The following is a 16,235-nucleotide window of genomic DNA, read 5'->3' as shown; positions in this document are numbered from 1 at the left end:
CCAGGATGAAGATGGACCTTTCAATACATGGTGCTGGGACAACTGCGTAGCCATTTGGAAAAAGATGAAATTCAGATGTGTATTTTGTATCGTATATAAGAATAAACCTCAAATGGATTAAGGATCTAAAAATGTAAGAAAATTAAACTATAGAATTCCTAGAAGAAAACATGAGTGAGTCTTTGGTATAGGGAGACTTTCTCACTATGTCTCCACATCCAGAGGCAATGAAACAGAAATTGATGGATTTGACTACATAAAAATAAAACGTCTGCAGGACAAAATGAAAAACACAAACAGTGCCCTAGACAAAACAGAAGATAACTGACAAACTGGAGGAAAATATCTGCAGCCTATCCCCAGGAAAAGGGCCACTACCCTTAATATATGAAACTCTCCTAGAAAATGAGGGACAAAGGACCAAACACACAAAAGAAAAATAGGAAAAAGCCATGAACAGACAATTAACAAAAAAGTTTACAAGTTCAAGCTCACTCACACTTAGAGAAGAGCAAACGAGAAGACCCTACTTGTCACTTGTCATCTGTCAGACTGCCAAATGCTGAGGTGTGACTCGGACTCTGATGGTGAGGCTATAGGGAAACAGGCATCACCTGGGCTGCAAATTCTGCAGGAAACGTGGTGATACCTAACAAAAGCTACAAACACAGACTTTTTAACCCAGAAATGACACCTGTAGGAACCTACCCGACAGGCATACCCAAAACAATGTGGGAAAAAAGGCTGCACGTGGTCACTCACTGTAGCACTGGTTAAGCTGGAAGATCCTGAAAACCACCTAAATGGGCACAGGCAGGACAGCAGCTGGAGAAGCGTGGTGCATCTCAGCAACGCGGCTCCAGGCAGCTGTAAAAACTAGGGCAAGACCTGCGTGGACGGGCTCGCAGCCATTCCCAGGACATACCGTGAAAAGACAAAGTGCAACAGATGAAGTGCGATGCAAGAAGGGGTATGAACACACCTGCACCTGCCTGCTCATCCGTACACAGGAAATACAGGGAGGAGACACCAGGAGCTAAAGACACTGGTTTCCTACGGAGAGTGGGCGGGAAAAGGTATGAAGGAAGGGGGATGACAGGTACAAGCGGGAGCAGACACTTGGCACAAATTTTTCAGAAGCTCTAGTCTTAGAACTGCAGTAACACTTCACATACCCAAAAATAAGTACTAAGTTTAAATCAACCAGGATGTCAGAGAGAAGACCCAAATGGAACACAAATAATAACGAATGAAACTATTTTACAAATAACATAGCCACACTGAAACACAGACCTATCCTCAGTAATTCTGGAAAATACTATTTTCATTAGAAACTGTTAAGTCTAAGGACCAAAGAGTGCTGTATGCAAATACTGACTCTAGTTAGCAAATCTGTTTCTCACAGATTAGCAAATTTGAAACTATTTTATTGGTACACTGGGACTGAATAATTAAGTAAACATACTGTAAATAATGAAAGCCAGGTTTCTCTCTATTGAAGAAATAAGGTACAAATAAGGGAAGGGAGAAGGCTACCAAAGAACCCAGTGGGGGGGGGCCTGGCTGGCTCAGTGGGCTGAGCATCCGACTCCTGATTTTGGCTCAGGTCGTGATCTCAGGGTCGTGAGATTGAGCCCCTCATCGGACTCCATGCTGGGTGTGGAGTTGGCTTGAGATTCTCTCTCTGCCTCTCCTCCTCCCCACCTCAAATAAATAAATAAAAACAAACAAACAACAACAACAACAAAAAAGCCAGGGGTGTTGGATCAGAACTGGAAGTAATTAGCATGAATGCAATTTTCAAAACATATCCAGCAGCAGCAGAGAAACATACAGCTGGGTGGATGGGCACATAATCTGAAGCATAAATACAAATACTTACATACTAGTATGTATCCATACACAAATATGTACACTTCCTAGCTGTGTCCGCTGAGACAGCAATACCACAGTGGTAGCAAGACTAAACCTAGCACGTAGATACTGTTTCTAACCACCGTTCTCTCCTGTTGAAGGAATCTAGGCTATGCCATGGGGAGGGGTCGGTTCAGGCATGGAACAGGGAAAGCATAAGATGAGCCTGAGACATTTTACATCACCCAAAGTAAGTTTTTTTAAAAAGTATGAGGACACGTCATAAAGACAAAGGTACAGGATCCTGAAGGAGTTCCCAATGGCCACAGCCAGGGAACAACTTGGGCAATAAAATAAGGAACAACAGCACTGGACTGTAATCCGAGAATAAAGTAAATACCCGTGATTCTCACCATGACATCAACAATGAGCACATCACTGGGGGAGAAGAGACCGTGTTCTCCTTTTCAGTCGAGTTCTAATTAACACATGTAAAAGGAACGGGGAAAATATAAAACCACCATTAAGTAAAGGCCACAGTGAAAGTTATTTCAAACAAGATTTACCAGTAGATGCAAAAACAACTGGGCAAAAGTTTAAGGAGAAACAGGATATTGGCACAGCCTCAAAGCATCTCTTCCAAGGTTTTTATTAATTACAAGGAGAAAGATAGTGGCTTTACAGTGGATGAAATCACCTTCAAGGAGGGACAAGGTCAACACTAGCAGTAGTGACTGGCTCGTGAAGCCCTGATCTGATGCGCTGAGAAGGTGTAACCTCACCTCTGTGGTCTTTGTGCCAAACGCGTGGCCTTCATCTAATCATAGAAAACATAACACAGGGGCGCCTGGGTGGCACAGCGGTTAAGCGTCTGCCTTCGGCTCAGGGCGTGATCCTGGCGTTGTGGGATCGAGCCTCACATCAGGCTTCTTCGCTATGAGCCTGCTTCTTCCTCTCCCACTCCCCCTGCTTGTGTTCCCTCTCTCGCTGGCTGTCTCTCTCTCTGTTGAATGAATAAATAAAATCTTTAAAAAAAAAAAAAAGAAAGAAAATATGACACAACCCAGAATGAGTGACACTCTACAAAATAACTGACCAAGATTCATTAAAACTGTCAAGGTCAAGAGCACTGGTTGGTGTCAGATTGGAAGAGACCTAGAAGCACAAGAACTATGTGCAGGGTGGACCCTGGTTTCCATCTGGGTCAGAGAAAGTCTGTTAGTGGGAAAACAGGTGAGACAGGAGAAGGTCTAGTGTAGTTAAGAGCACTTCACCAGGACTAATTTCACGGCACACTCGCTGTACTATCACTATTTAAGTTGTCTAGCTGAAGGTATACCTGAATTCTCTATATTATTTTCTTGGGGGAAACTTTCTGTAAATCTATAACTATTCTGAAATAAAGTTTTTAAAAATGAAGGAAAAAAAATATCTCATACCCCTGGTAGTATGTGTACCACACTTCTAGAAATACTGATTTAAGCCAAATTGCTTTCCCATAATCTCAACCCACTGATTCTAATTTTTCCCTTCTGAGCAACATAAAATAAATAGTCCCTCAAGCAGGAGATAAACATCCTTCCAGATGTCTGCATATCGAGCTCAGGTACCTGTGCGGTTTCCTCTCTCTAACCAACCATTCCTACCGCCTTTCACTCTCCCACACCTGAGATGTTTTCCAGACTCTTCCTACCCTAGACACCCTGCTCCAGAGTTTCTAAAACCTGTCAACAGCCCTCTTAAAATAAACCATAAAAAATACTTGCAAAGCCATGTGGCCCCCACAGTGGAGAGCAGAATGACCACCCTCTGTAGCTCAGCCAGTATGTCTGCACAGAAGACACCCACACTAGCAGAACGGGCGCAGCGGCCACACAGCATGGCAGGTCCAAGAGAAGCGGGCATCCTCCACTGCCCCGGCGTCTCCACGTGAAGCAGCTGCCCCAGCCCTGGTGCTTTTTGAGTGTCCTTCTTTACATGGAAGGGCTCTCCTCGGCACCCTCGTTAACCTTAATTTGACATCTGTGTGGTTTTCTGGTCTATGGGAGTACATCCAATCCTTCTCCAGAATACTACAGTAATCCCACTAATCATCTTCAAGACATTTGCAAAGAACGCGGCCTTCTGTGCCTTTGCCCAAGTCAGATGAAAATACCCAGGAAGACCAAGGACCTAGATCTCCGGTTACTCAGGATGTACTCAATCTTTATGCTGTCAGCACAAGCACAATGTGTAAAACTGGTTTATTGCCAACTTCCCACAATCTGGGCTAAAGGGAAAAGTGGACACATTAACTACGACCCACGTCATTTTATACACAGGCTTCAAGCTCCCCCATCAGTAACACCACAGGGCTGACAGCAATATTCCTTCCCTGCTCCCTTCTGAACAACATCAGACTTGCCAGAAAGGAAAGCAAAGGGGCGCAGACGGGTGACTCTGAGCTAGAACCCGTACTTTCTGGATGAACCCTAAAGCGTTCTAAAGCATTTCTGTGTGGGGTCAAATAACATTCGGCACATTAAGGTCAGCAGACTTGTGATCATCCACGGAGACGAGCCGACATTCTTTAAGTGGCTCAGGCGGTTGGGGAATTGGATCCCCACACCCGGTGGCAGGCTAAAGGGGGAGTCATGCTGGTACCTAGGTGGGCGGTTAGAGCTGGGCTCCTCTCGGGGACATGGGGGTTACCTGCTTGGGGGCTCCCGACCAGCTGAGTGGATTAAATTATTCATGTCTTCTGCTATTTACGGTGGATTACTGAGAGCTGACTACATACGCTATTGACCTGTACACTTACTTGGCAAATTGTCCAGTTATTATGGATTGGCCTGGACCAAAGGAAAATGAAGGCTGCAGAGGCATTTAACTCTAGGATTGTGTTACATGGTTCACTCTTACTCCCTCCTGGAGAGGATATGTCAGCCTTCATAAAGGCAGATGAAGATTTACCACCCAACTAAGATGACACTTGCACTGTATAAACAAAATTAAAACCCCAAGTATACACAAAGACCCCATTACTTAACAATAATTGAATATCAATTGAATAGCAACCTCACCAGAGGACAGTTGAAACAGAAACACGGTCGGCTAAGAGAAGACACCTGATAAGACGCATTAATTAAAATATAAACTATGTATTGTGTTGCCTCAATGACAGAACGAAAACCCCTGGCAGGTCTCAGCGAAGGTGAGGTGAGGAGGTGCGAGCCCCCCTTTGTTGCCGTGGGCTTTCTCCTTTATTAGAAGCGATGGGGCCCAGCGGGATGAGTGGGGCACAGGGGAGGGAGGAGTGTCACAGGCTTCACGATTCGGCGGAATCACAGAAAGCAGACTGTGCGCGTCTTCACGACGCACCTGGAACACACTGGTGAGCCAGAAGAGGGGGCACAAACCCACAGAGCACAGGCCTGGGCCACCTCTGGAAACCTGTTCCCCCGCTCTACACCCCAGAGGAGTGTGGAGAAGAAAAAGATGCCAACTTCCTGAACACTTCAACAGAAAAGCACCCTGTATTCTCTCCAATCTGCACAGCAAAAAAATGGCTTAATTCCTAAAAAATTAAACACCTTGAATTATAAGCATCTTTAATACATACACTAGTACACCAGTTAAGCATACATACTCTGGACAGAATACTGATGTAAATCACTAGAATTCAGAATGCAGTTAATGGTGAGTCTCTCTCTACACACACACACACACACACACACACACACACACTAACCCAATCTTTCATTCTGAAGGTATTGTGGGGATTTTTATTGACTAATGGCCTTTTGTCTAAAGATCATTTGTATTAGCAATGTGTAATCCTGGTTAGTTGAGTCCTAGTTACCAGAAACAGTTTGCTGAGTGAGGCTGTTTAGTAAAGTTTAGTAAAGACAGTTTACTTTTGCTGGAGGCGCGGATGCAGATGTCCACCAGCCCGGAATACAGAACCATTAATGCTGGAACAGCAAGACGAATAAGGCCCTACAGACAGACATGTGGAGAGAAAACACAGTTTCCATCAAGCACAGATTCTTGTTCAATAACACTGTCATCTGGAAAACGACCTTGCCCTCTGGGAGGTTCACCTTCTTGGAAGACTCAGGACAGCAAAACCTGACACAGTGTCCAGCACAGGGACCAGAAGTTAGGATCCCTCCTCTCCACTCCACGCTCTCAGGGCACACTAAACCTTTAGCCACATGGATCTGACATCTTGATGCTGTGCTTCACTCAGCTGGGACCACTTTTTGGAAGACGTGTCATCCTACCGTACATGGGCTTCCCAGCCCACACCCCTCAGCCCGTCTGGCAGGAACACAGGGAGGTTTAGGGAAGAGGACCAGTCTAAGACCGTAGTCAAAAGCAAGAGTGACAACTTAATTCCCGTCGGGCTAGTGACCTAGAGGAAGACAACAAAGGAAAATAAAACAAAAACAACACAAAACAACAAAAAAAAAGCCACAGTCCTACTTGGAATTAAAGTAAAAAACATGAATGAACACACTAGACTTACTGAGTATCAAGTACAGGCTTGCGAGATTTAGGAAGTCCCCAAAAACCGAAGTTGCACCTGATTAAATGAAGGATCTAGGAAAACAGGTGTACAAATTTACTCACCACAGGTAGGGCTAATAAAGGTCGTTCACAATTATAAAAACTACAGTTTAAGAACGTTTCCACATTTGTTACTTCATTTGATCCTTTTAATTTTAACGACCTCATGACATAGGAAGGGTAAGAAATTTTATTTCTATTTTGTAGATGAGAAAAATGAAATCCAAAAACCCGAACTAACTTGGGTGGAGTCTGGTGATCTGAAATGACAGTGCTGGGTCTTCAGTGGGCTTTCAGTAACTGGGGAGACAAGACTGAAAAATACAACCAGAGAAGCACTAAAAACCAAACAGTGTATGAAAAAGATTTCAAAACTTACTGTAAACTTAAAAAAATCTGCAAATACCAAGACGGTGTGTTACTGGCATAGGGATAAACGTACAGATCAATGGAACAGCACTGAGAATCCAGAAATAAACCTGTACGTTTACGGTGAACTGACTTTTGACAAAGGTGCCGAGACAATTCAACGGAGCAAGCACAGTCTTCATCAGAAATGGTACAGGCATGATTCAAGGTTCATGCGCAAAAGGAGGAACTCAGGGCGCTACCCACACACCATACACAAACATTAACACAAAAAGGATCAGAGAGCTAAATGTTAAGTGCTAAAAGCAAAAAAATTTTTAGAGGGGAACATTGGACAAGACCTCTGTAATCTTAGGCAAAGAATTCTAATCTTAGGCAAAAGCATGATCTATAAAGAAACAAACTGATAAACTGGACTTCATCAATATCCAAAACTTTGGGGCACTGAAAGGCACCATTAAGAAAGTAAAAAGACAAGCCACATTCTTGGAGCAAACGTTTACACATCATCTATATGTTAAAAGACATGTATCCAGAATACATAAAGAAGTCTTTCAATTCAAGAAGATGACATAGTTTTTTTTTAAGTGGGCAAAGGATTTGAATAGTGATTTCCCCAACAAAGATATACAAAAGGCCAGTAAATACGTGAAAAGACATTTAACATCATTTGTCATTAGAAAAATGCAAATCAAAAACACAATGGGATACCAGTTCCTAACCACTAGAATGGCTATAATCAGAAAGACAATAACAAGTGTTGGCAAAGGTGTGGAGAAACTAAAACCCTCAATCCGTGTTGGTGAGAATGTAAATGGTGCAGCTGCTTTGGAAAACATTCTGACCATTCCTCAAAATGTTAAGCATCTGGTTACCTTATGGCCCAGCAATTCCACAACTGAAAAACTACCCATGAGAAATGAAAACATATGTCCACGCAAACACTTGCATATGAATGCTCACAGCAGCATTACTTATAAAATCTCAGAAGTACAAACAACCCAAATGTCCATCAACTGAATAACAGATAAACAAAATGTGGTATAGACACGCAATGTAATATTATTTACCAACAGAAAGGAGTAAGATACTGATACATGTTTCAACGTGGGTGAACCTCAGAAACATTATCAGGCCAAGTGAAAGAAGCCAGTCACAAAAGGCCAAATATTGTGATTCTGTGTACATGAATTGTCTAGAACAGACAAACTGATAGAGATAGAAGGTCAACCGGTAGCTGCTAAGGGCTAGGGGAGGGTGAAAGAGAGTGACTGCCCAAGGGAACCAGGTTTCTTTTTGGTCATGAAAACGTTCTTTATTTAGATTATGGAGATATTTACACAGCTCTGTAAATATGTTAAAGCCACTGACCTGTGTACTTTAAAAGAGTGAACTTTATCGTATGTAAATTATAAACAAAGCTGTTTTTAAATATGACCAAAAGTTTTGAATAATTCACCAAAAAACTTATGACTGATAAAAAAAGCCCATGAAAAGATGTCCAACAGCAAATCCCTACGGAAGTGCAGATTAGAATCACAGTGAGACCCCTAACTGCATACCTACTAGAAGGACTGTAATCAGACACCAGAGACTGCGGACTCACTGGAGCCCTCTAGAGGCTGCCAGTGGGGATGCAGAACGTGCCACTATGGAAAAAGCATGGCAGCCCCTCCAGCAACACGCACCAGCAATTCCAGTCCTCCATGCCTATCTAAGAGAGGGAAACCAACATCTGCACGTGACTTTTCCGAATTTTCAGCATTATTCATAATAGCCAAGAAGGATAAACAACACAATGTCTATCAAATGAAAAATGGATAAACAAAATGTGGTATATTGGTACAATGGAGTATTATTTAGCAATAAAAAGGAACAAGCTACAGATACATGGTTCACTGTGGACGAACCTGAAAAACACCACGCTAAGTGAAAGAAGCCAGCTGCAAGAAAAAGCACACAAAAAGTCCAGAAAATGGAAATCTAGAAAAATAAAAAGACTAGCAGTTGCCGGGAGCTGGGGGAGGGATGGGGTTACTGCAAACTGGGCACAAACGAGGCAACAGAAGTGCTCTAAAACTGGGGGTGATGGCTGCACACCTGCAAATTCACCAAAAAAATCACCTCCTTGTACACTTGAAAGAAAAAAGCAGCTAAACAACGTTGTTTTGATAATAAACACAAGAGAGAAACTGAAAAGACACGAGCTGCAGTCATGACCATGAGGGTGAGGATGGGGCACACTGCTGGGGCTTTACCAGCCAAATTATACTTTTCCCTAAATAAATGATACTCTGAAAGTACCAATGATTTTATGCATTAATGTGATCCTCCCTTCGTTTCTTTCCAGTTAGAGACACACACACCCTCGACATGTTAATCAGCTAAAAAGTATTTGCTAAACACCTACTACATGCCTTGCTTGACTCTGGGCATCTGATAACTGAAGAAGCAGAAGACACATACATCATAGTCCAGCCATGGCTGCTGAGCCTGACAGACACCTGAAAGAGCCCCCCCAAAGCGTGGTCAAGTACCCCCAACGGACCATTACCTCATTTTGACTTTTCTGCATCATATATAAGGAAATCTGCCAAAAGCTAGAAATGATCGAGGCTCTGTGCAGGTGGCAGTGTGAACATGTGTATCAGAGATATAAGCAAAGATGAATTATTGGTAAACTTCTCTTCATTTAGATAGGAAGAAGCCTGAATACAGTTAAACTGAGTAGAACAGACAGTAAAAGCAGCTCGACAGAGTAACCTTAAAACTACAAATGAGTGAGAGAATTAACTTGTTTCTTGAGGCATGGGTTGCAATTATCTTGAATGAAAAGAGTGACCACAGAAAGGCAGAGTGAAGGGTTTTGCTGGGGTCGGCACCACTGCCGATACTCATTAGGTTCTCACAGCTGGGATCCTGCTTAGCAGATGAGCTATAAAATCTACATCCTACAGGGTGAAACAAGCAAATTTAACTCCAAATTTTCTCTCTGTACAAGTTAGACCCCGTAGGGTTACTTGAATGGAGTTAAAGCCATCAACATGTCTAAGTGGTTTTGCTGACAAGGACTACTAGCTTAATTAACTGGATAATTTTTCAAGTACTAGCAAAGGCAGGTCTAAAAGTTATAAACAGAGCAAAGTGGATATAGGATATCCTCAGCCCTTGATTTTAGAGGCAACTATTCATAATACCAAGAATTGGTGAAAATGGTAGATTGGAACTTTTTAATTTATTCACATCAAAATTTCCACAGTTGCATCAAAAACGTTCAGTAGTCTCAGGATACAAAATTAATACACAGAAATCCGTTGCACTTCTATACACTAATAATGAAGTAGCAGAAAGAGAAAGTAAGAAAACAATCCCATTTATAATTGCACCAAAAGTAATAAAACACCTAGGAATAAACTGAACCAAAGAGATGAAAGACCTGTACTCTGAAAACTATAAAACTGATGAAAAGAAATTAAAGACACAAACAAATAGAAAGATATCCCATGCTCATGAACTGGAAGAACCAATGATGTTAAAATGTCCATACTACCCAAAGCAATCTACAAATTTAAAGCAATCCTTACCAAATGCTAAGAACATTCTTTACAGAACTAAAAAAAATAATATTAAAATTTGTAGGAAACCAGAAAAGACCCCTAATAGCCAAAACAATCTTGAGAAAGAAGAACAAAGCTGGAGCTATCACAACCCCAGATTTCAAGATACTCTACAAAGCTGTAGTAATCAAAACAGCATGGTACTGGGACAAAAACAGACACAGAGATCAACGGAACAGACTAGAGAACCCAAAAATAAAACCACAATTATATGGTCAATTAATCTATGACAAAGGAGGCAAGAATATGCAACGGGGAAAAGACAGCCTCTTCGACAAATGGTGTTAGGAAAACTGGACAGCTACATGCAAAACAATGAAACTGGACCACTTTCTGGCATCGTACACAAAAATAAATTCAAAATGGATTAAAGACCTAAATGTGAGGGGCACCTGGGTGGCGCAGTCGCTAAGCGTCTGCCTTCGGCTCAGGGCGTGATCCCAGCGTTCTGGGATTGAGCCTCACATCAGGCTTCTCCGCTAGGAGCCTGCTTCTTCCTCTCCCACTCCCCCTGCTTGTGTTCCCTATCTCGCTGGCTGTCTCTCTCTGTCAAATAAATAAATAAAATCTTACAAAAAAAAAAAAAAGACCTAAATGTGAGACCTGAAACTATAAAAATCCTAGAAGAAAACACAGGCAGCAACCTCTTTGACATTGGCCACAGCAACTCCTTTCTAGATATGTCTCCTGAGGCAAGGGACACAAAAGCAAAAATAATCTATCGGGTCTACTTCAAAATAAAAAGCTTTTGCACAGCAAAGGAAACAACCAATAAAACAAAAAGGCAACCTACTGAATGGGAGAAGATATTTGCAAATGATATATACAATAAAGAGTTAATATCCAAAATATATGAAGAACTCCTACAACTCAACACCAAAAAACTCAATCCAATAAAAGGGCATGACATGAATAGACATTCTTCCAAAGAAGACACACAAATGGCCAATAGACACATGAAAACAAGCTCAACATCAATCACCACAGAAATGCAAAGCAATGAGCTATCACCTTACACCTGTCAGAACGGTTAAAATCAAAACTATAAGAAATAACAAGTGTTGGTGTGGATATGGAGGAAAAGGAACCCTCGTGCACCACTGGTGGGAATGCAAACTGTGCAACCACTGTAGAAAACAGTATGGAGGTTCTCAAAAAATTAAAAATAGAATTAGTATATGATCCAATAATTCCATGACTGGGTATTTACCCAACGAAAATGAAAACACTAATGCAAAAAGATACATGCGCCCCTATGTTCAGAGCAGCATCATCTACAAAAGCCAAGATGTGAAAGCAGCGCAAGTGTCCATCCACAGATATATGGATAAAAAAGATGCCGTATATATACACAACAGAATATTACCTAGCCACAAAAAGGACTGATTCTTGCCATTTGCAACAGGGACTGACCTAGAAGATATAATGCTAAGTGAAATAAATCAGTCAGAAAAAGACAAACACCATATGGTTTTGCATATACAGAATTTAAGAAACAGAACAAAGGAACAAACAAAAGGAGACCAAAATACCCTCTTATATAAAGAGAACAGACTGGTGGTTGCCACAGGGGAGGTGGGTGGGAGGACGGATGACATAAAGGGGATTCAGAGTACACTTACTGTGACGAGCACGGAGTAATGTATGAAATTGTTGAATAATTATATTGTACACCTGAAAGTAATGTAATACTGTATGTACCTTATACTTCAACTTAAAAAAGTACCTACCAAAAAAGAAATACTAAGGTAAAAATGTTTTTAAAAAAAACAAGCGATAAACAATAAAAAAAAAGTCAATAGCCAATTAATTAATGCATCCTGATATGTTACTTCTACAGGATACCGACAAAGAATCAAAGGAAATTACAATAGAGGAAATGGCCACTTATCCCTAGGAATCAAAAGCTGGAAAAAGGGATCTTGGATCAATCCAGAGGAAACCAGAAAAGAGACCAATTCGATTGTGAGCCCAGACATTGAGAACCTGCTTTTTACAGAGGTCGTCTGGAAGGAGTGTCTTCACGAACAGGACAGACTATGCATGACTCTCAGTGTTCTGGGCATGCGCTTTCCTCCTGGAATATGTAGTGTGGTGACTCTGCCGTGGGCAGGAGGCCTGAAAGAGCGAAGCACTGGATGCCCCCAAGTCTCAGGGTCAATCCAACCAAGGATTTCACTTTTCTTTTTGCAGAGCCTAGAATACTGCTTGCTATACAACAGGTGCTCAAAACACGTTTACCTAACAGAAATGATAAACCCTAAATGATACGTAACTGCTCCACGTGTCACCACATGAGGTACCCTTCCCACAGTCAGGATACTCGGGGGATTACAGCAGATGGCTGCCTCTGGCTCTGCCTGAGAATCACTTGTGAAGCTATTACAGAGATGGGTCCTGGCTGCTGCAGTTTCCAAAACTCCACTGGTGGTTATAACGCACAGGCTGTAGAGCCACTAATCTGTGAACAGAGGTAGGAAATGGGTTGCACTTTCCACGTAACCAAATTCTAGAAGGGGGTGCGTGACAGAGAGAAAGAGGAGAGAGAACAGAAAACTCAGGACAAGGACTTGGATACTTCATTGAACTCAATCTGGATTATTAGATCAAAGACCAAGGCACAACACAATATAAACAAGGACTTTATCAGATTAAGAGGCCATACACACCTAGGCAATTAGACACGGAACTCACTACACCTGGGTAACAGCCGGGAAGTACTGCAGCCTCAAGCTGGGCACTTAGTTTCAGCACTGCAATCTGAAAGATCATCCAAGGTTTCTCCTCTAAGCCTTTCTTCTTCTCCGATCAATAATGACCTCTGGTGGGGCGCCTGGGTGGCTCAGTCGTTAAGCATCTGCCTTCAGCTCAGGTCATGATCCCAGGGTCTTGGGATTGAGCCCTGCGCCGGCTCCCTGCTCAGCAGGAAGCCTGCTTCTCCCTCTCCCACTCCCCCTTGCTCGTGTTCCCTCTCTTGCTGTGTCTGTCAAATAAATAAAATCTTAAAAAAAAAAAAAATTACCTCTGGTGCGTGGTCCCTGATACCCTGTGGCATCACACTTTTCATCATTTTATGGCCAATTTACAACTTTGTTGTGAAGCCTCACACGAGAGGCAACAGGGCCCCATAGCTAAGAGGTCGGGAAGATACAGGGCCCCCTCGCTAAGAGGACAGGAGGCAGACAGTGGGGGTCTAAGCCTTATTTCCCTACTAGCTGTGTAACCTCAAGCCACCTGATTAACCTCTCTGTACCTCAGCTTCCTCACTTGTAATCTGGGAACAGTAACAGGTTATTGTGAAATTCAGATAATCTGCCTGGTAACCACTCAGTGACTAGCAGTATCTGTAACCTCTGTTAAATGTCCCAAAGATGGAAAATGCGGTGTGTCCCAAGTGGAGCTCCTTTTCTCCACACCAATTTTCTCTCAGTAACAGCACCACAGCCCACCCAGGTGCTCCAGTCACGGCCCGGGGAGCCAGCCCAGATTCCTCCCCTTCCATGACCTTCCATGTCCACTCTATCAGCAAGACCTGTGCATTGTTCCTTAAGTATATAGACCCTTCAGAGACATTCACTGTCTCACTGTCCTCTCTGTCCAAGCCTGTCACCTCTCGTAATCCACACACTCCTTGCCTTCCTGCCTTCACTCTGACCGCCCTCCCCTTCATTCTCCCCAGAGTTCCCAGAATAAGCTCTTAAGATGTCAGTATGATTATGTCACTTTACTATTTACTTCCCAGAGTATGGAATGTGAGCAATGTAGTGATGACCCAGCGCTGACCTCGTGTAAGAGGACAGCACTGGGGAGTGCAGGAGCCAGGAGGAATCTAGGTCCTGGATGTCTCTAATCTGGGTAGCACGGGCCCCACGCCTGTATTTAGGGCCCCCTTTCCATTGCCCTGGATTGCTCCCCTCCACACACTATGAGCTGCAGAATCAAGCTTCCACCTGTTGGAGCCAATGTGGTCTGAAGCCTCTGTTACAGAAGCTTAACCTGTGCCCTGGTAACATGGCCCCTGGAAGTGGGGTGCTTCTGTGACAGGGCGCAAGTGACACTGGCTTCGTGGTCAGGCAGTGGGGGTGAGGAAGCTCATGCAGGGAAGGAGACTAGCCACTCTTGTTACGTCGTGAAAAACATCTGAGAAAACAGTGCCTGCATTAACTCGGGGGCGGGGTCAGATTCCGAGCTTATCAAGCCTGTAGGTGCAGAAAAAACAGATCTCAGATGCTGGGTACGTTGGCGGCTCCTTGGTGCTCTTAACAAGGAACCACGAAATAAAGGAGGTGGGGTGAGAACCAGCCAATTCGCAAGCGGAGGTGGAAGTCACAGAGCGCTGCTCCAACCCGACGGGACTTCCTCCAGGTCCCTAAAAGGCTAGGCAATTCCCTGTCTCCCATCCTGCTTCCCTTCCAGTCTCACGCAGGCCTGATTACGCTCCCGCCGGACCTTGATCGGGGCCCCCACCACCAGTTATCTCACCTCACCCTCATCTCTCCCCTCAAAGCACTCCACCCGGGCGTGTCTGCTAACCCCGCAGCCCTACCCCGCCCAGCCCGGCGCCAGCACGTGGGGGGCATGACTCGGGAGCAGCAGCGCGCACACCCCGAGGCCGCGCACGGGTCAGGGACACTGGGTCCGGTCCTTCTGGCAGCGCGGCACAGGCAGCTCCCGGCTCCCGCGTCTCCGCGCAGGCGCGGCCGGAGGGAGACAGAGCGGGACAGCGTCGCGGCCCCGCCCCCTGTCCCTGGCCCCACCCACCCCCTAGGAGGGCGCGGGCGCGACCCCGGCCGTGCCTCGTCCCGGGAAGGCCCCCGTGGAGACGCGAGGCCCAGTGGGGCATGCCCCGAGGGCTCCGCCGTCCCATTCCACACGCCCAGGCCCGGGGGGGGCTCACCGCGTCCCCCGGAACCTGAAGCTCCTCCGCCCTCCGCCGTCGCCACCGGCCCGGCAGCACCGTGTCCATGCGGCCCCAGGCCCGAATCCGCGGGCCTCTCATCCTCGTCGGACGGCGGTCGCCGGCCCAAGCCACTATGTCCACGCCTCCTTCCCCCCACACGTGTCCCGGGGGAGCCAATGAGAGACGGGGGCGGGGCGAGGACCGCCTGGGCTTGGCCTCGCCGGGACTGCAACCGGCGTGGCGGGGACCAGAGTCTTCTGGGCAAAACGGACCCTCTGTTCCAGGTCATCATTTCGCGGAGGGCCGGCCTGTCACCTCTCCGACCTCTCCGAAGACCCTACTCCTCTGGCGTCCCGCCACGCCTCACCTACGGCGGTGGATCGGCTGGGGGAGCTCCCGCTCCTTGCTGTCGTGATTGGCCGTTGAGCGCCGTCAGCAGCCGTCTTCCTGTGGCTGGGTGGCTGATGGATGGCGCAGCTAGCCAATCCGCGTGGGCGAGCCTGTTGGGGTGCGGGTCTCTGGGAACTGTAGTCCCGGAGGCGGCCTCACTTCCGGGCGGCCCCGGCCGTGGGGCTGCCCCGGGGTCTCCCGCTGGGTGTTGCCTTGGGCGGGGCTTTCTCAACAAGCTGGAGGGCGGTGCAGAGGGAAGACCGAGGCTTCGCCGCCTGCCCCTCCGCTGCCCTCGCGTCCTAAGGGAGCCGGGCCCGGAGAAGGCAGTCCCTGTCCAGGCCGGGCCACGCGAAACTCCTATTAATAAACACCTGTCTGAGCCGAGCCTTTGGCAGTGGCTGGGCAGCGGCGGCAGGTCACCAAACCGTGGCCAGCGGGGAGTAAAGATGACCTGCGGAGGGCAGGGCGCCCGGGACAGAGTGGTGGTCAGGGACAGGGTGCGTGGGCGCTGCGTTCTTTCCTGCTCACGCGTCAGCTTCCCGGAGCTGCTGCAG

The 16,235-nt window shown here is 45.6% G+C and overlaps 1 protein-coding gene across 2 annotated transcripts in view; it reads right to left on the bottom strand.

Annotated features, from left to right (window-relative positions):
• Positions 1-15,632, bottom strand: part of CUNH10orf143 (chromosome unknown C10orf143 homolog) — a 36,078-nt gene extending 20,446 nt beyond the window's left edge. Inside the window, exon 1 of one of the 2 annotated variants that reach the window (XM_040624329.1) lies at positions 15,289-15,632. In XM_040624329.1, coding sequence (XP_040480263.1) covers positions 15,289-15,390 — 102 coding nt within the window. In that variant the 5' untranslated portion in view covers positions 15,391-15,632. The remainder of the gene's footprint in view (positions 1-15,288) is intronic. The other variant, XM_040624328.1, reaches the window with a different exon arrangement.
• Between the last annotated feature and the right edge of the window lie 603 nt (positions 15,633-16,235).

The sequence above is a fragment of the Ursus maritimus genome, unplaced genomic scaffold (assembly GCF_017311325.1).
Source record: "Ursus maritimus isolate PB19 unplaced genomic scaffold, ASM1731132v1 scaffold_7, whole genome shotgun sequence".
Lineage (NCBI taxonomy): Eukaryota > Metazoa > Chordata > Mammalia > Carnivora > Ursidae > Ursus > Ursus maritimus.
Note: the sequence above shows the minus strand (reverse complement) of the source record. Positions and strands in the feature narration are given on the sequence as shown.